Here is a 19,946-nt window from a genome sequence, read left to right on the forward strand (position 1 = left end):
ATCATTCATTACATTCCTTTACAACACGTAAACTTAAAAACCTTATGAATGGGTACTCATCCTCCGACGCAATTTTTCTTTAGGATTAATATCACGAAAAATCCTAAACTGAAACACTTGTGATAAATTTACTCTCTATACATTGGATTAATATCACGAAAAATCACAAATTGATACACATATGATAAACGGAGGGTTAAAACTCTACCGGTATACCTTTCAACTGTCACATGTCATATAACTCAGTAATTTGATGGTAAAATTTAATGAAAAGTAATCGAGAGTAAAGTTGTCATAGGTCTATCAGTTTGAGATTTTTTATGGTCAAAATTTTAGTTTGTGATAAAATTGTCACAAGTGTACTGGTTTGGGGTTTTTCATAGTATTAACGATTTTCTTTTATGATTAGTGACATCAGCAATCTTATATAGTTGGTAAATCTCCTTAAACGTTGGTAAGTCATTCTTTTTCAAAAATCATCCGATGGTCAAAGTTTTTTTTTCTTTTGATCTAATGGTCCATGTGACATACGGGATCGATTCCATAAACTGCGGAATCGAACCCTAAAAAGCTTCTTCGTTATTATTGGGGAAAATTTCAAATAAGGGCCCGAAATGCCCTCATTGTCTGAAATAAGTGCCTAAAGTGGACTTTATTTCAAATAAGGGCTTAAAATGGCCAAATCATCTCAAATAAAGGTATAAAGTGGCCAAATCGTCTCAAATAAGAACTTTTGGCCGATTGGCCATCATGTGACTACTCTGGCCATCGGAGGAGGGGTATTTGAAAAGAAAAATTCTAATTATATTTTTTATTATTTTACTTTACTTTTTTTTTCTCTTTTTCCCTCTTCCCTCCCTTGGCCATTGTTGTGCCTCGTCGATGGCCAATGGAGGTCGCCAGCCTCAGGCGAGGGCATTCCTCTATTGATTCGGCGAGGGTCGCCGAGCTGCAGGAAGGCCTAGGCGACCTTCGCCACCCCTTCCTGGTGTCTGTGGCGATGGCCACTGGCAATGGCTTGGTGGTGAGGCTCTCTATTATTTTTTTTGAGCTTTTTCTAATTCAATTTATTATTTTTATTTTTTTCTGACGTGGAACTTATTGGACGCCACGTGTCTCAAGAAATTAATAAAATAAGATACGTTAGCGTCACGTCAGCATTTTCCGTTAGTAAATTAGACGGTGTTAACCTTAGGACTAGATTGAATCAATTTGATAAATTTTAGGACTCGATTGCACATTTTGCAAGTTTTAGAACTCAATGGCACTTTTGTGACAAGTTTTAGGACTTCTGGTGCACATATCCCAATTTGGAATTTCTTTCTTATTATTGATAAAAAAAATACTTTATTTTAAAAAAAAAAGTATCTTTATAAATTGCACCCTAAATCAAATAAATCAAAATCAAAAACAAATTTATGGGTGGGAGTGTTTTTTCCCGGAAAGTAATTAAATTTTAAAGTAATAAGTCGTCGCGGTCAAGTCAACCACCAATTCTCTGTCTACACGCGTCGTCTCGTCATGCTTCCATTTATGCGAAGCTCGAAGCGCAACTACTTCGACTGCGAACGTTTCTTCCCTTCCGTCGAGCTGACGATTTGCTCCGGAAATTCCAACTTCCGCCTCCTCCTCTCGCCGGACCACCGCCTGCGCGCCGCCGCCTCCGCCATCTCCGGCCCGCCGATGTCATGTCTTGCGCGAGCGATGGCGATCTTCTCGAGCCTCTACGCGTGCCTCAAGAGGCACAAGCCGGCGGCCTGCGGCGGCGGCGGCGCCGGGAGGGCCGGGGAGGAGGAAGTTGAGGACGAGTCCTCCCCCAGCCTCTTCTTCGACCTCCGGACGCTCCAGGTCGCCACTGGCTTCTTCTCCGAGCTGAACCAGCTCGGTCACGGCGGTTTCGGTCCCGTTTTCAAGGTAGGAAACAGTTCTCCGCCTCGGATTTTGTAGGTGATCCGCCTTGATTTAGGTATTTTTTTTTGTCGCCATGGTTTTTTGGCGTTCGCGGTCTTGACGAACGTACGGATTAGTCCTGTATTCTGTCGCTGTATCGATTCGTTTTTCCTCGCCTGGTTGAAAATGACGATCTCGGACAATCGCGTGCTACCTTTTGTCGCGAAATGAGATTGATCTGCTTCAAGTCGTCCCACCTCTGCTTTCAGGTTTATGGTGGGACTGGAATCGTGGATTGTGAGTTCAATATGAAATCGAGTGTTCTGTATCGTGATGGTGTCTTCCTTTTCAGAATGTTTCTGCCTAAACTTTCGTAGCGAAGAAAAATTAGTAAACTTAGGCCTTTTGTTTCACGGAAAAGGAATGATTTGGAAAATATCTTCCTAAAATTGATCTCTTACGTTGCTTGAAATAATCGATCCGCGGAAAAAGTTTTCATTTTTTGACACCAATTTTTGTTTTGAATATTTCCGTGGACGATAAAAATATTTTTCGTTTGTTCATTTTTGTAAGCGATACAAATAGTTATTTTTAAGAAAATATTTTTCAAATTATCCATTTTCCATATAACAAACGGACTAGTGATGATTTCGATGACGAGGTTTTGCCGGTGTATGAGCTTCGGATGCATATTGAGTGGGCTGTCTGTTTGTATGGTTCAACACCCGACTGCGAAAAGTACGGGTGTTCTTTTGCCTTTGACATTCCGCATGGAAAAACTAGACCTTTTTGCTGTTCAACAGGAGAAACCTAAGCAACTTTAACTTCGGTTTTCAATCAAATGAAACTGTACTAGAAAGGTGGTTCCACAGTCCAATATGAACGCATGTTGATAGTTTCCATACCTTTTCTTTTCCAGGGGTTGATGCCCAATGGCCAAGAAATAGCTGTAAAGAAGCTGTCTCTCACTTCAAGACAGGGAATGAGAGAATTCACTAACGAGGTGAAACTATTATTGAAAATTCAGCACAGAAACCTCGTCATGCTGATGGGCTGTTGTGTGGAAGGACCGGAAAAGATGCTGGTTTATGAGTATCTGTCAAACAGGAGCCTTGACTGTTTCCTTTTTGGTAATTCTTCCTCCTAATCAGCTGGTCTAGGATACATAAATCTCTTGCCGGTTCACTGAGCCTAGATCTGAGCAGGAAGTAGAGCTAACTCAGTTGTCTTTTCCAGCTAAAGAAAAGGCTGCGTCACTGGATTGGATAACTCGGTTCCGAATAATTACTGGGGTGGCAAGAGGTCTGCTATACCTGCATGAAGAAGCCCCTGAAAGGATTATCCATAGAGACATTAAGGCTAGTAACATATTGCTTGATGATCAGTTGAATCCCAAAATTTCAGATTTTGGTTTGGCGAGGCTTTTTCCTGGTGATGACACGCATCTGAATACATTTAAGATATCCGGGACTTAGTAAGTAGTCACATTGCTCTCCTTCCGTATTTTATTGGTTAATTACTGCTCATTTACGCGGTCAGGAAAACGCCCGTACTCTTATGCTTCTGCTTGTCTTGAGTCGTGATGCAATTAAAACTAATGATCCTTTTGTTTTGGGATGTAGTGGTTACATGGCTCCTGAATATGCAATGCGTGGATATTTGTCCGTGAAAACTGACGTTTTTAGCTACGGAGTTCTGGTGTTAGAGATTGTAAGTGGGAGAAAGAATCATGACAGCCAACTCGGTGGAGAAAAAACGGACCTCCTGAGTTATGTAAGTTGCTTGATCATATAAAGTACTGTTATTCATTGTTATACTGGAGAATTAATGCCTGGTGACACTTCTGAGATTGACTCGGCTTTGTAGATTAAGTTCTTAATCTGCTTTTAGTTTAGGTTGGTTCCTGACGAGTTGCAGTGGTTTATATTGTCCGTGTTTTAGTAGAATGGAGGTAGGTGACATATTTTCATTACTTTGAATATATTACATCTGGCTCTTTTATTTTCCATTCCATTGCGGAAATGCAAGTTAATATTGTTTCGTCAAACTGAGTGCCGGATTCATCAGATGTCTTCACTTCTATTCAATTCTCAAGGAGATCTCTCTCTCTCTCTCTCACTATCTCTCTCTCTCTCACCAGGGTGTTTTAGGAAATGGAAGACGCATCAGGAAATAAATCTGCATAATTCTGTTACAAGCATCAACAAATAGAGTGAAATATCTGTTGTTGTTGAACAACGATGTGCTTTAGATGCATGTCATTCAAAGTAAATGCCAGATAATAAAATGGCCCTCAAGAGCCGTAGTGAAAAGCTGGAGAAGTCTGGAAATCTGAACTTTTAGAACTTATTGAAAAACTTGTGTTATGAGATAGACATTGTTCTAATGTGTTGCCGAAGCTTAATCTCCAAATGCATATTGTTCTCTTTCTCCTATGCATATATAAAATAAGGACTGCATTTCTATGCGCGGAGTCAATTAAACATCACGCGCAATTCCTTTGGCAGACATGGAAGCTCTTTCAGCAAGGGAAGTCATTGGATCTAGTGGACTCAAGCCTCGCCAAATACAACCCTGATGAGGCAGCAATGAGTATTCAGCTTGGGTTGCTATGCTGTCAAGCAAGTTATGTGGAAAGGCCGGATATGAACTCGGTGCACCTCATGCTTTCTAGTGATTCATTCACATTGCCCAGACCAGGAAAACCTGGGCTTCAAGGGCGAACGGGACGTTGGACGACTACTACGACTTCCGCATTCACCAACACTAATGCGAGCAGTACCCAAACTGGAGCTACTAAAGTTTCTACTGGTAGCAGCCTTATTGAGGAGTATTCTAGAAATTCAATCTCCATTTCCTCCATTGATGAAGGCAGATGACCTCAGCTTGATAGGCTAGAGCATGTAAGATTCCTTTATTATGTAAAGCAAGTCTAATATTTTTTTAGAAATTCTTTTGTTGATTATAGAAAAGAAAATAGAATCGCGGGGTGCTCTAGGAATCATAGTATATTCATGTAACTTTTTCGGAAGGGATCGGGTACATTACTGGTGATAGTCATGAAGAGTTAGTCTAGAATGAATCCTGTTTCTACTCCTACTGGTTCACTTCTAACTGATTGTCAACATGCATACGATTACTTCTGCCGACATGGAGAAAAATAGAACATCTCTTCTTTGTGGATTCTCTTGCACTGTCACACCTTACTCAATTGATGTTCATCCTTTATTTTTCGGTGGGAACTATTGTTGACAAGAGTTGCTGTCGCATTGAATTGAAGTGATTGGCTTATAATATCTCTGGGAAATGCATTGTTTTATTGTTGTGGAAGCCGTTCATTGACGAGGTTACGGGAGAGCATGGTGCTTCGCGCGGTTTGCAGAGTTGCCGAAGAGAATGTCCACAGTTCAAGTACACTCTGTAGACACAGATTGAGTTCTAGGCCGGAGGGTGTCCTTCCAGTTCCGATTTCTTGAAGTTCTGTCAGCATCCGTTCATGGTCTCTCAGTTCCACCCCAGACAAGCCATGTTTCATAGGATACTTGAGGCAATACTGTTGGATAACGGATGGTTCAAACTTATTTCCGGTGTTCGCGGGTGCGCTTGATTCCAGAGTGAATGGACATGGTCTGACCGGGAAAATTAGCACTAACTTGCATCTGAGGAAAATTAGTGATGCCCATGGCCTCTTCTAACCGTTGGATGAGCATAGAATTTTAATAAATTATTGGGAAAATGACACAAAAAGTCCTTGAATGTTGGGTCAATGTGGAATATGGTCTCTGAACTTTTAATTTAATCAATGTGATGCCTAGACTTTTGATACTTGTTCAATTTAGTTCTTGAATTATATGAAAATATTCAATTAAGTCCTTTCGTTAATTTAACATCAGGGTCTACATTGAACATTTTCATATAGTTTAGGAATTACATTGAACATGTACCAAAAGTCTAGGCACCACATTAAATATTAGGCTAAAGTTCAAGATCATATTAAACAAATTAAAAGTTTAGGGATCACATTGTACATTAGGTCAAAGTTTATGGACCATTTGTGTCATTATTCCTAAACTATATATATATTTTTGCTAAAAATATCCCTAAACTATTTAGCTACATACTTTAGGGGAAATTCTAAGGTTTCATTTATGTTGCGGAAAACATTTTTCGAAAGAAACTTGTTCCTTATTTTTTGGCATTTAGATCGCTTAGAAAAATGAGTCAACATAAAACATTTTCCGTGAAAATATTTTTCTAATCGACGGAAAATGTTTGTCTAGCAAAAATTTAAATTTTGAAAAATGATTCTCTTTAAAAAAGCGAAAATAATTTTTAAAAATATGACTATGTATCGGCACTTGAATTAAAAAGTTTGCTCTTGGGCATAGAAGCCCCAACACTTATTCCTAGGCCCTTGGCAGTAGGGTCGAGTCCCCAGCACTCGGGCCCAAGCCTGGGTGCTAGGGATTGAGCCTTGGCCTCGATAGACTCGAGCGTGGACTCCAAGGTCTTGAGCTCGACCTTGATGGACCTAGGTCCAAGCGCAGGTTAGAGGCCCGGGTGCCGGGTTAAAGGCCTGGCCTCGATTGACCTAGGCTTGGGCGCAAGGGTCTATTAGGTCTTAGGTGCTGGGGTACGGGGCTCAACCTTGATGGACCCAGGCTTAGCCACCAGGGACTTGGACCCGACCTCTATAGACTCAGGCTGGTGTGCTACGGAGCCAGGCACGGGCACCAAGTTCTTGGGCTTGGTTTCAATGGACCCAAGATCAGTGTCCATGCCCATGTGCAAAAGTCGGGGATTTGGGCTTGAGACCCCAGTGCCCATGCCGAGTTCCTTGGTTGCCCATGCGCCAGTTACTAGTGCTTGAATAATGTTTGTCGATTTTACCAAACAACGGAAAATTTTTTCTACTTCATTATTAGGTTTCAATCAAATACCGAAAAATATTATCATTTTCTTGGAAAATGATTTTCCGGAAATTATTTTCCTGAAATATCATATTTTTCACAAAACAAACAGAGCCAAATTGAATATTCTTTTTCCACCCTCCCTAAACTTATATTTATCTATCCTTTGACTTAATTCCCTCATCTCTCATTCTCACGGTACTTTGTCCATTCTTCCTACTTTCCCGCTAAAATTTGAGATACAATTCGAATTTAAACTACTTATCCGAAATGTTTCTCTGGTGAACGGTCACATAACTCTACCAATGAGTAATGCAATTCTAATCATATCCCCGCAAGATGGTACACATTGGCATTGATGATATTTTTTTTTCTTACAACGCAGGATATCCAAGCTTTTGACTCAACCAATCTTCGGAATGCACATAAACCGCCCTATCTATATGTGCCTGCAAGGCTTTAGCCATAGAAGCACGAGCCTAATCTTCGAGATCATTATGAGCATGTGAATCGAGGGATGATCAGATCTCAAATCTGCAAATTACTAGGTTGAATTAAGGTCAATAGCCACCTAGTGCATTCTAAATCCAAAAAAGCACACTTTGCCAAATTGGTTCCAAAGAAGTGGAACGACACGACAAATTATGACCGTTCCGTAAAATTTATGGGTCCATTTAAACGCTCAATAAGAACCCGTCGCATCACTTTGTAAATCAAGCTTTCCTATCCATTGCATTGCTCTCATTCCTTAGCTTTCACTCCTAAAAAAAATAATTAAAAGTAATAACTGTAAAAAAGGAAGAAGAAGAAGAATCGGCTTTAACCCTTGAAATTATGAATGAATATTACATCTCGCACATGGCGCCATAATTGCAGAACTGTCGGGGCACCTTCATCATCAGACCGACAAAAGTCGAACGCATTTTTACTGGAGTCGTTCCTCTTTCTCTCTCTCTCTCTCTCGTCTCTTTGCCAACTTCTCTTCTCTCTCCAGATGGATAGACGTGAACAAGAAGCATCTTCGCCGAAAGAGACACGAACGTCCCGCAACCATCAAGAAAAAGCAAGGCTCCACCCTTTCCCTTTCCTTAGTTTTTATAATTCGAGGCAAGCCAATCAGTGGATTGCTTCCTGAATCTAACGTGATTCCTCCCAAGTCTCTTGCCTTTTCTTAGACTTATTAGCCTCGCTTTCTTGCAAGCATTGACCTACCTCATCATCACCTTCTCCCTTTTCTTGTTTTTTCATCTTTTTCAATTTGGGTTTCCTTGATTATTAAATTCATTGGGAGTGGAGGGGCGCTCTGTAACTGTCCAATGAGACCCTTTTCTCTACAACCCAGTTCAAAATTTTTCAAATCTCACCAACGTGGGACAAATCAGAGGTTGAGATGGAAAAACAACTTTGAGAAAAAAAAAACAATTGAGCATATATTTTATTATTCATAAAGGTCTCCGACCCAAATTAGCCACCTTGAATTTAATTAACCTACGTTGATTAAATGACTAATTCAAAAAAAATGACAACTTTGATTCAAATGGTTATTCTGATCTGACTTTTCAAACTAATGTCCACCTACTTCTTAAAAAACTAAGGGAAAATTTCAAATAAATACCCAAAGTGCTCTCATTTTCTTAAATAAAGACATGAAGTGAACCTTGTGTCAAATAAGAATATGAAGTGCCCTCATTTTCTTAAATAAGGATCTGAAGTAAACATTGTCTCAAAAAAGGGCTTGAAGTGGTTATCTTAGTCTCAAAAAAGGGCATAGCCTTACCGAAGTCGAGGGCATTTTTGTCTTTTAATTTTTTTCTTTCTTTCTTTCCTTTTGTGGTTTTTTTCCATAAAAAAACTCAAAAAATTTAAAATAAAAAAACAGGGGGAGGGCCAGCCCTCCCCTGCCTGTAGCCGCCGTCCCATCACCAGTGGTGCGGCGGCCATGGCTGGCAGGGTCGCCGGCGCTTCAGCAAGGGCCGGCGACCCTCGCCAGTTAGAGGTGAGGGCCTGGTGGCCCTGGCCAGAATCGAGAGGGTCGGGCGACCCTCTCCCAAATCTGGCGAGGGTCGCCGGCCCTCGCCCAAGTTTGCGGGAGGGCCCTCGGCCGTTGCATAGGTTTGGCGGCCCTCGCCCAGGTTTGAGAGAGGGTCTCCCGACCCTCCCGGTTCTAGCGAGGGCCACCAGGCCCTCACCTCTGGTCAGCGAGGGTCGCCGGCCCTCGCTGAAGCGCCGGCGGACATAGGCGGGCGAGCCCTCCTAGCCCTCCCCTGTTATTTATTTATTTATTTATTTTATTAAAATTTATATTTAAATTATTTTTGGATGAAAATGCCCTTGATCGGTCGGAAAATTTGGCCGGCCGGCGAGCTGATAGAGTGAGGCCTTTATTTGAAACTGTTATAACCACTTCAAGCTCTTATTTGAGGAAAAGAGAGCACTTCATGTCCTTATTTGACACAAAATCCATTTCAGATCCTTTATTTGAGAAAATGAGGGCACTTCGGGTCATTATTTGAAATTTTCCCAAAAACTAATGCCCGTCGAAGTGGACCTATTCATGATGGAAAAATATATTAAGGGTTAATATCACGAAAAACTCTAAACTAATACACTTGTGACAAATTTACTCCAAACTAATTTTTTGACCACAAAAAACCCCAAACTGGTACACCTATGACAAATTTACCCTTCTTTAGTTTCCATTAAATTTTACTGTCAAATTGCTGAGTTGGATGACACGTAGCAGTTAACGAGTATACCAATTTAGAGTTTTACCTCTCTATTTGTCATAGATTTACCAATTTATGATTTTTCGTGATATTAATCCAATTTAATGCAGGGCAAATTTGTCACAAGTATATCAATTTGGGGTTTTTGGTGGTTAAAAAATTAGTTTGGTGTAAATTTGTCACAGGTGTACCAGTTTAGGGTTTTTTGTGGTAAAAAAAATTAGTTTAAGGTAAATTTGTCACAAATATATCAGTTGAGAGTTTTTCCTGGTATTAACCCTTTAAAAAATGACAATTTGAGTTAAAAGTTATTCTGATCTGGCTTTTCAAACTAATGTCCATCTACTCCCAAAAAACTAATGTCAATCGAAGTGGACCTATTCATGATGGAAATATATTAATAAGCAATATTCAAAGATGGTGTTTTAAAATCACAAACATAGCTTCTCTAATATCTCACCAATCTTTCGTGGATTCAAAGTTTGGTTTAAACATTTTCTTGAGGGGAAATTGTTCAATCAATCTTAAACATATTTATCAAATGTCAATTCAATTTTAAATATTTTAATTTTTTCAATTGAGTCATAAACTTTTACGTTGAATTCCAATATAGTCCTTTTAGTCAATTTGCCAGAAATCACTAACGTGAAAGTGTGCCACGTAGCACGGCCGACAACAACTAGACTGTCAAAGTTAGTGATTTCCAGCAAAAATTAACCGAAGAGCTACATCAAAATTTCATACAAAGATTTAGTATTAAATTGGCCAACTAAAATGTTTAAATTTAAATTGGCACTCGTACAATAAGTTCAGGACTAATCGAATAACCCTATTTTTTATCACGTAATTATTTAGATCGCTCTTGTACAATTTATACCATAAATAGCACGACGTTATTTCTTTACTAATCTTTTTTTTTTTGTCATTTTTTATAAACACACAACTTTTATTTAAAATGAGGCTTAAGCAAAAAAGTCATCAACTAAATAAGAAAAATACTATTGGAAAAGAAATTGAGTGAGCCTTCAGGACCATGTAAACTTTCTTACTCGTTATCAATTTAGGGTGTATATGTTTTGCGAAAAATAAAAGGATTTAAACAATACTTTCCTAAAAATGATCACTTGTATCGCTTACAAAATGAATTAACATAAAATATTTTACCGTCCACAAAAATGTGTAGACATAAATTATTATTGATGATGAAACTATTTTTGCCTGTGATAAATTTACCCCAAATTAATTTTTTGACCACAAAAAACCCAAAATTTGTATACTTATGACAAATTTACCCCTCATAAGTTTTCGTTAAATTTTATTGTCAAATTGCTTTGTTAAATTACACGCGACAGTTAACAGATATACTGATTTTGGGTTTTACCATTCGTTTGTCACATGTGTATCAATTTGTGATTTTTTTGGATATTAATCCAATTTAATGGAAACTAACGAAAGGTAAATTTGTCACAAATGTACCAATTTGAGATTTTTTGTGGTCAAAAAATTAGTTTGGGGTTTTTGGTGGTTAAAAAATTAGTTTAGGGTAAATTTATCACAGATGTACCAATTTGGAGTTTTTCGTAATATTAACCCAACTATTTTTTATTGACTAATTATTTCAAGTAATATAAAAAATATTTTTTAAATTTTTTTATTTTTCGAGAAATAAATGGAGTCTAAATAAATTAAATTAAAAGAAAATTTATGAGTGGGAGTGTGTTTTCCTGGAAAGTAATGAGTGGTCAAGGTCAAGTCAACCACCAACTCTCACCCGCGTCGTCTCGTCATATTCCATTTATGCGAAGCTCGAAGGCAACCTCTTCGACTGCGAACGACTCTTCCGTCGTGGACGATTCGCTTGGAAATTCAACTTCGACCTCCTCTCGTCGGACCACCTCGCGATCCGCACGCGCGTCGTCGCTACCAACTTCGGTCCGAGCGACCGGGAGCCCCGATCCGCCAATGTCTTGTCTTGAGCAACCGATGGCGATCTTCTCCAGCCTCTATAGGTGCCTCAAGAGGCTCAAGCCGGCGTGTCGCAGCGGTGCCAAGAGGACCCGCGTGAGCACCGGTCTGAGGTAGACCGTGGAATCAGATCGGACTAGAATTGTGCAGGTCAAGTTGGCCCGATTCCCGCGGGAAACAATCTAGCCCAAAAATTGGGAGCTGGAACTATGCAATCTGGTTTTAGGGTCAGGGTGCTGAACCGAACCAGCAAATCGATCCTGGACTGACCCTAAACCATTTGTTTTGTTTTTAGGTGGTTAAAATTTGAAGTAATCTTTTAGGATGAATGAGGAACGAAGTCCTATGATTCATGTTTTATATTAGGGAAATGACGCAAATAGTTCCTGAATTTTAACCTAACGTGCAATGTGGTCCATGAACTTTTAATTTATTCAATGTGATCCATGAACTTTAGGCTAAGGTGCAATGTCGTCCCCGAACTTAAATGTGATTCCTAGACTTTTGGTATATATTCAATTTATTTCATAAACTATATATTGTCCCTGAACTTGATTCGAGTTAGCCTTCAGGATTAGGGAGGCTTCGTAACACATTTATCAATCTAATGAAAACAAAATTTCACCAACAAGGGCCTGATTTTCTCAACTTGAGTCATTGCTTACATCATTTGCAATAAGCGCAGTAGAATTTCATAGTCTAGAGATAGAAAAAGACACCTTAATATAAATTTTTCTTTTTACCCAAAAAAAAATTCATCGATGCTATTGAAGTTAAAAAACAAATGAGAAATTTATCTAGTTTTTGTCGTGATATTTATGATTAATATGTTGCAAATTTAGTATTTTTTATTGATAAATAAGTACCTTGTTTTTTTCGTACGAACGTGTAAATAAAATAAGGTACTCGTTCATTATTATGGTACTTTTAGGGTTCGGTGAGTAGAGAAATGGGACCGTTGCTGTGTTTAGCTATCGTTTTTTCGAATTTATCATAATTTACATAAAATTATCGTAAGATCGGTTACACTTGTCGATAATTTATGGGTCGTCATTTAACTATAATGGTAGTAACTCGTTTGTACTTGTAGTTAATTGTTACCTTTGAAAATTGGTCATTTAACTATAAGTCAGGAAGAGCGCAGCGGAAGCCCGATACCTTTCGCTCTGAGAGATCACCAAGAGAGAGCCCAAGTTTGAGCATGTTAACATGTTTAGTCGGACTTATTTTCACTCAAAAGCTTAAGTCAATGGATTATGAGCCAACTGGGATGTATATTAACTGTCCTACACTGCACTAATTCTTCGATGTTGGATTTCTCTAACATAACTCACACATGCATCACGTCTTAACATTATAGAATTTGTAAGAGCAAAATGTTAATACGAATAATTAATCACTTGTGCAGTAAAATATCTCAAATTGTCGTAAATGAAGATACCAATACTTAGTAATGGTCCTCAATGATTCTAATTTTTCTATAGGTCATTGTAAATGACAAATTAGTAACCATCTTTTGAATGTAGTAATTCAGGTCGAAATCTCGTAAGGTCTTTTTTTTTGGACTGAAAAATCTCATAAGGTTGAATATTGTAACTTTATAACTTATCAAGAAAAAGCACAAACAATATAATTGTATCTTAGGCTTCGTTCTTTTCATGAAAAATAATTTTCATGAAAACGTTTTCCGGATTTTTCGGCATTTGATTCATGAAAAATAAACTAGTCAAGAAAAACATTTTCCACCAATGAAAAAAACACGTTCATAAGTGAGGAAAATATTTTTCGCTTCCATTATCTTTCTTTCACTTCTAGACCAGCACTTTCTTTCACCAAACACATTTTCCTTGTATTTTTTTCCTTTTTAAAAAAAATCAAGTTTTTAATTATTTTATTTTATTTTTTTCTTTTCTTTCTTTTTTCCTTTTTGCTCCTTCCTCAGCCATCGCCGTGCCACCGGTGATCAGCCACAAGCGACCTTGAGCCTCGCCACAAGCGACCTTGAGCCTCACCACAAGCCGGTGAGGCTTGACCTTGCCAAAAGAAAAAGAAAAAATTTGAAAATATGATTTTAAAATAAAAAATAACTAAAAAATCAAATCAAATACTAAATGGTGGAAAACATTTTCTAGTTTGTTTTTAAGTTTCAACCGAACACCAAAAAATATTATCATTTTTCTACAAAATGGCTTCCTGAAAAATATTTTCCAAAAACATTAAACTTTCCGAAAATGAATGGAGCCTTAAATCTATTCCTTTTATATTAATCATTCATTACATTCCTTTACAACACGTAAACTTAAAAACCTTATCAATGGGTACTCATCCTCCGGTTACTCAATTTTTTTTAAGGATTAATACCACGAAAAATCTCAAATCGATATACTTGTGATAAATTTACTCTATGTAAATTGGATTAATACCACGAAAAATCACAAATTGATACACATGTGATAAACGGAGGGGTAAAACTCTATTGATACACCCTTCAACTTCACATGTCATATAACTCAGAAATTTGATGGTAAAATTTAACGAAAAGTAATCGAAAGTAAAGTCACAAGTTTACCAGTTTGGAATTTTTTATGATAAAAAACTTTAGTTTGTGATAAAATTGTCACAAGTATACCGGTTTGGGGTTTTTCATGGTATTAACCATTTTCTTTATGATTAGTGACATCAGCAATCTTATATAGTCGGTAAATCTCCTTAAACGTTCATAAGTCATATTTTTCGAAAATCATCTAATGGTCAAAGTTTTTTTTTTCTTTTGATCTAATGGTCCATGTGACATACGGGATCAATTTTGTAAACTAACGAACCGGACCCTAAAAAGCTTCCTCGTTATTGTTGGGGAAAATTTCAAATAATGGCTTGAAAAGTCTCAAATAAGTGTCTAAAATAAACTTTATTTCAAATAATGGCTTAAAATGACCAAATAATCTCAAATAAAGGTATAAAAGTGGCCAAATCGTCTCAAATAAGGACTTTTGGCCGACTGACCAACATGTGACTACTCCAGCCGTTGGGGAAGGGGTATTTTGAAAAAAAAAAATTCTAATTATATTTTTTATTTTTTTTCTCTTTTTCCCTCTTCCCTCCCTTGGCCATTGCCGTGCCTCGTTGATGGCCAATGGAGGTCGCCAGCCTCAAGCAAGGCATTCCTTGATAGATCCGACGAGGGTCACCGAGCTTCGGGAAGGCCTAGGCGACCTCCGCCAGACCTTCCCGGCGTCTGTGGCGATGGCCACTGGCAAGGGCTCGGCAGTGAGGCTCTCCATTTTTTTTTTTTATAGCTTTTTCTAATTTAATTTATTATTTTTATAGCTTTTTCTGACATGGCGCTTGTTGGATGCCACGTGTCTCAAGAAATCAATAAAATAAGACACATCAGCGCCACGTCAGCATTTTCCGTTAGTAAATTAGACGGTGTTAACTTTAGGACTCAATTGAATTAATTTGACAAGTTTTAGAACTCAATTGCATATTTTGTAAGTTTTAGGACTCGATTGCATCTTTTTTGATAAATTTTAGGGCTTATAATGCACGTATCCCTATTTGGAATTTCTTTCTTAGATAAAAAAATACTTTATTTTAAAAAAAAGTATCTTTATAAATTGCACCCTAAATCAAATAAATCAAAATCAAAAACAAATTTATGGGTGGGAGTGTTTTTTCCCGGAAAGTAATTAAATTTTAAAGTAATAAGTCGTCGAGGTCAAGTCAACCACCAATTCTCTCTGTACACGCGTCGAAGCGCAACCACTTCGACTGCGAACGACTCTTCCCTTCCGTCGCGCTGCCGCTGACGATTCGCTCCCGAAATTCCAACTTCCCCCTCCTCCTCTCGCCGGACCACCGCCTGCGCGCCGCCGCCGCCGATGTCATGTCTTGCGCGAGCGATGGCGATCTTCTCGAGCCTCTACGCGTGCCTCAAGAGGCACAAACCGGCGGCCTGCGGCGGCGGCGGCGGCGCCGGGAGGGCCGGGGAGGGGGAGGCCGGGGACGAGTCCTCCCCCAGCCTCTTCTTCGACCACCGGACGCTCCAGGTCGCCACTGGCTTCTTCTCCGAGCTGAACCAGCTCGGTCACGGCGGTTTCGGTCCCGTTTTCAAGGTAGGAGCAGTTCTCAGCCTCGGATTTTGTAGATGATCCGTCTTGATTTAGGTATTTTCTGTCGCGATTCTTTTTGCATTCGCGGTCTTGACGGACGTACGGATTAGTCCTGTGTGCTGTCGCTGAATCGTTTCGTCTTTTCTCGCCTGGTTGAAAATGGCGATCTTGGACAATCGCGTGCTTTTTTTTTTTTTTTTTTTTTGCGGTGAAAATGAGATTTGATCTGCTTCAAGTCGTCCCACCTCTGCTTTCAGGTTTATGGTGGGGCTGGAATTGTGGATTGTGAGTTCAATATGAAATTGAGTATTCTGCCTGAACTTTCGTAGCAAAGAAAAATTAGTAAACTTAGTCCTTTTTTACGGAAAAGGAATGATTTAGAAAATATCTTCCTAAAATTGATCTCTTATGTTGCTTGAAATAATCGATCTGTGGAAAAAGTTTTCATTTTTTGACAACAATTTTTGTTTTGAATATTTCCTTGGACTATAAAAATATTTTTTATTTATTCGTGATAGAGAGTATTTTTTAAGAAAATATTTTTCAAATCATTCGTTCTTCGTATAACAAACGGAGAAGTGATGATTCTGATGACGAGGTTTCGCCGGTGTATGAGCTTTGGATGCATATTGCGTGGGCTGTCTGTTTGTATGCTTCAACACCCGACTGCGAAAATTACGGGTGTTCTTTTGCCTTCGACTTTCCGCATGGAAAAACTAGACCTTTTTGCTGTTCAACGGGAGAAACCTAAGCAACTTTAACTTCAGTTTCTCAATTGAACGAAACTGTACTAGAAAGGTGGTTCCACGGTCCAATATGAACGCATGTTGGTAGTTTCCATGCCTTTTCTTTTCCAGGGGTTGATGCCCAATGGCCAAGAAATAGCTGTAAAGAAGCTGTCTCTCACTTCAAGACAGGGAATGAGAGAATTCACTAACGAGGTGAAGCTATTATTGAAAATTCAACACAGAAACCTCGTCATGCTGATGGGCTGTTGTGTGGAAGGACCGGAAAAGATGCTGGTTTATGAGTATCTGTCAAACAAGAGCCTTGACCGTTTCCTTTTTGGTAATTCTTCCTCCTAATCAGCTGATCTAGGATACATAAATCTCTTGCCGGTTCACTGAGCATAGATCTGAGCAGGAAGTAGAGCTAACTCAGTTGTCTTTTCCAGCTAAAGAAAAGTCTGCGTCGCTGGATTGGATAACTCGGTTCCGGATAATTACTGGGGTGGCGAGAGGTCTGCTATACCTGCATGAAGAAGCCCCTGAAAGGATTATCCATGGAGACATTAAGGCTAGTAACATATTGCTTGATGATCAGTTAAATCCCAAAATTTCAGATTTTGGTTTGGCGAGGCTTTTTCCTGGCGATCACACGCATCTGAATACATTCAAGATATCTGGGGATTAGTAAGTAGTCACATTGCTCTCCTTCCGTATTTTATTGGTTAATTACTGCTCATTTACGCGGTCAGGAAAACGCTCATACTCTTATGCTTCTGCGTGACTTGACTCATGATGCAATTGAAACTAATGATCCTTTTGTTTTGGGATGTAGTGGTTACATGGCTCCTGAATATGCAATGCGTGGATATTTGTCCGTGAAAACTGATGTTTTTAGCTACGGAGTTCTGGTGTTAGAGATTGTAAGTGGGAGAAAGAATCATGACAGCCAACTCGGTGGAGATAAAACGGACCTCCTGAGTTATGTAAGTTGCTTGATCATATAAAGTACCATTATTGATTGTTATACTGGAGAATTAATGCCTGGCGACACTTCTGAGATTGACTCGGCTTTGGTAGATTAAGTTCTTAATCTGCTTTTAGTTTAGGTTGGTTCCTGACGAGTTGCAGTGGTTTATATTGTCTGTGTTTTAGTAGAATGGAGGTAGGCGACATATTTTCATTACTTTGAATATATTACATCTGGCACTTTTATTTTGCATTCCATTGCAGAAATGCAAGTTAATATTGTTTTGTCAAACTGTGTGCCGGATTCATCAGATGTCTTCACTTCTATTCAATTCTCAAGATCTCTCTCTCTCTCTCTCTCTCTCTCTCTCTCTCCAGGGTGTTTTAGGAAATGGAAGACACATCAGGAAATAAATCTGCATAATTCAGGTATAAGCATCAACAAATAGAGTGAAATATCTGTTGTCGTTGAACAACGATGTGCTTTAGATGTTTGTTATTCGAAGTAAATGCCAGATAATAAAATGGCCCTCAAGAGCCGTAGTGAAAATCTGGAGAAGTCTGGAAATATGAACTTTTAGAACTTATTGAAAAACTTGTGTTATGAGATAGACATTGTTCTAATGAGTTGCCTAAGCTTAATCTCCAAATGCATATTGTTCTCTTTCTCCTATGCGTATATAAAATAAGGACTGCATTTCTATGCACGGAGTCAATTAAACATCACGCGCAATTCCTTTGGCAGACATGGAAGCTCTTTCAGCAAGGGAAGTCATTGGATCTGGTGGACTCAAGCCTCGCCAAATACAACCCTGACGAGGCAGCAATGAGTATTCAGCTAGGGTTGCTATGCTGTCAAGCAAGTTATGCGGAAAGGCCGGATATGAACTCGGTGCACCTCATGCTTTCTAGTGATTCATTCACATTGCCCGGACCAGGAAAACCTGGGCTTCAAGGGCGAACGGGACGTTGGACGACTACTGCGACTTCCGCATTCACCAACACTAATGCGAGCAGCACCCAAACTGGAGCTTCTAAAGTTTCTACCGGTAGCAGCCTTACCGAGGAGTATTCTAGAAATTCAATCTCCACTTCCTCCATTGATGAAGGCAAGATCCTCAGCTTGATAGGCTACAGCATGTACGATTCCTTTATTATGTAAAGCAAGTCTAATATTTTTTTAGAAATTCTTTTGTTGATTATAGAAAAGAAAATAGAATCATGGGCTGCTCTAGGAATCATAGTATATTCATGTAACTTTTTCGGAAGGGATCGGGTTCATTCCTGGTGATAGTCATGAAGAGCTATTCTAGAATCCTGTTTCTACTGCTACTAGTTCACTTCTAACTGATTGTCGACATACATACAATTACTTCTGCCAACATGGAGAAAAATAGAACATCTCTTCTTTGTAAATTCTCTTGCACTGTCACACCCTACTCAATTGATGTTCATCCTTTATTTTTCGACGGGAACTAATGTTGACAAGAGTTGCTGTCGCATTGAATTGAAGTGATCGGCTTATCATATCTCCGGGAAATGCGTTCTTTTATCGTTGTCGAAGCCATTCATCGACGAGGTTACGGGAGAGCATGGTGCTTCGCGCGGTTTGCAGAGTTGCCGAAGAGAATGTCCACAGTCCAAGTACACTCCGTAGACACAGATTGAGTTCTAGGCCGGAGGATGTCCTTCCAGTTCCGATTTCTTGAAGTTTCTGTCGGCATCCGTTCATGGTCTCTCAGTTCCACCGCAGACAAGCCATGTTTCATAGGATACTCGAGGAAATACTGTTGGATAACGGATGGTTCAAACTTATGTCCGGTGTTCGCAGATGCGCATGATTCCAAAGTGAATGGACATGGTCTGACCGGGAAAATTAGCACTAACTTGCATCCGAGGAAAATTAGCCCTGCCCACGGCTTCTTCTAGCCGTTGGCTGAGCATAGAATTTTAGTAAATTATTGGGAAAATGACACAAATAGTCCTTGAATTTTAGGTCAATATGCAATGTGGTCTCTAAACTTTTAATTTGTTTATTGTGATGCCTAGATTTTTTGTACATGTTTAATTTAGTCCTTGAACTATATGAAAATATTCAATTAAGTCCTTTCATTAATTTAAGATCAGGATTTACACCGAACATTTTCATATAATTCAGGGATTATATTGAACATGTACCTAAAGCCTAGGCATCACATTGAATATTAGGCTAAAGTTTAGGGACCACATTGAATAAATTAAAAGTTTGGAGACCACATTGCACATTGGGTCAAAGTTTAGGGACCATTTGTGTTATTATCCCTAAACTATTTAGCTACATACTTTAGGGGAAATTCTAAGGTTCTATTTGTGTTGCGGAAAACATTTTTCGGAAGAAACTTTTTCCTTATTTTTTGACATGTAGATCGCCTAGAAAAATGAGTCAACAAAAACATTTTCCGTGAAAATATTTTTCTAGCAAAAATTGAAAATTTGAAAAAGGGTTAATACTATCAAAAATCCCAAACTATGCCCAATGTGACACATTTACCTCAAAATTTTTTTGTGACGCCAAAAACCCCAAATTATGCACTCTGTGACACATTTATCCCAAACTTTTTTTTCCGTCCAAAATCACTTTCATCGCACTGTTCATAGTCTTTTTCAAGA

At 38.9% G+C, this 19,946-nt stretch overlaps 2 protein-coding genes across 4 annotated transcripts; both read left to right on the plus strand.

Annotated features, from left to right (window-relative positions):
• The first annotated feature begins 1,513 nt into the window (after positions 1-1,513).
• Positions 1,514-19,204, plus strand: LOC115676760 (cysteine-rich receptor-like protein kinase 44). Of its 3 annotated transcripts, XR_008818302.1 has the most exons (7): positions 1,514-1,914; positions 2,810-3,020; positions 3,127-3,364; positions 3,513-3,663; positions 4,398-4,793; positions 5,194-5,236; positions 18,877-19,204. XR_008818302.1 is itself a non-coding variant. In XM_056319250.1 (6 exons), the coding sequence occupies exons 1-5, from the start codon at positions 1,522-1,524 to the stop codon at positions 4,767-4,769; spliced, it is 1,365 nt and encodes a 454-aa protein (XP_056175225.1). In that variant the 5' UTR covers positions 1,514-1,521; the 3' UTR covers positions 4,770-4,793; positions 5,171-5,693. The 3 variants fall into 3 exon arrangements, 2 of the variants coding, with proteins under 2 accessions (XP_056175225.1, XP_030455605.2); XM_056319250.1 differs by lacking the exon at positions 18,877-19,204 and having other exon boundaries at positions 5,171-5,693; XM_030599745.2 differs by lacking the exon at positions 18,877-19,204 and having other exon boundaries at positions 5,194-5,693.
• LOC115676759 (cysteine-rich receptor-like protein kinase 44) lies at positions 15,306-19,204 on the plus strand. The gene is made up of 5 exons (XM_030599744.2): positions 15,306-15,606; positions 16,461-16,671; positions 16,778-17,015; positions 17,164-17,314; positions 18,043-19,204. Exons 1-5 carry the CDS (start codon positions 15,373-15,375, stop codon positions 18,457-18,459), a joined length of 1,251 nt encoding a protein of 416 aa, XP_030455604.1. The 5' UTR covers positions 15,306-15,372; the 3' UTR covers positions 18,460-19,204.
• Positions 19,205-19,946: the final 742 nt, after the last annotated feature.

This window comes from Syzygium oleosum, unplaced genomic scaffold (assembly GCF_021117445.2).
Source record: "Syzygium oleosum isolate NSW1041296 unplaced genomic scaffold, Sole_v2.1 Sole_v2.17, whole genome shotgun sequence".
NCBI lineage: Eukaryota > Viridiplantae > Streptophyta > Magnoliopsida > Myrtales > Myrtaceae > Syzygium > Syzygium oleosum.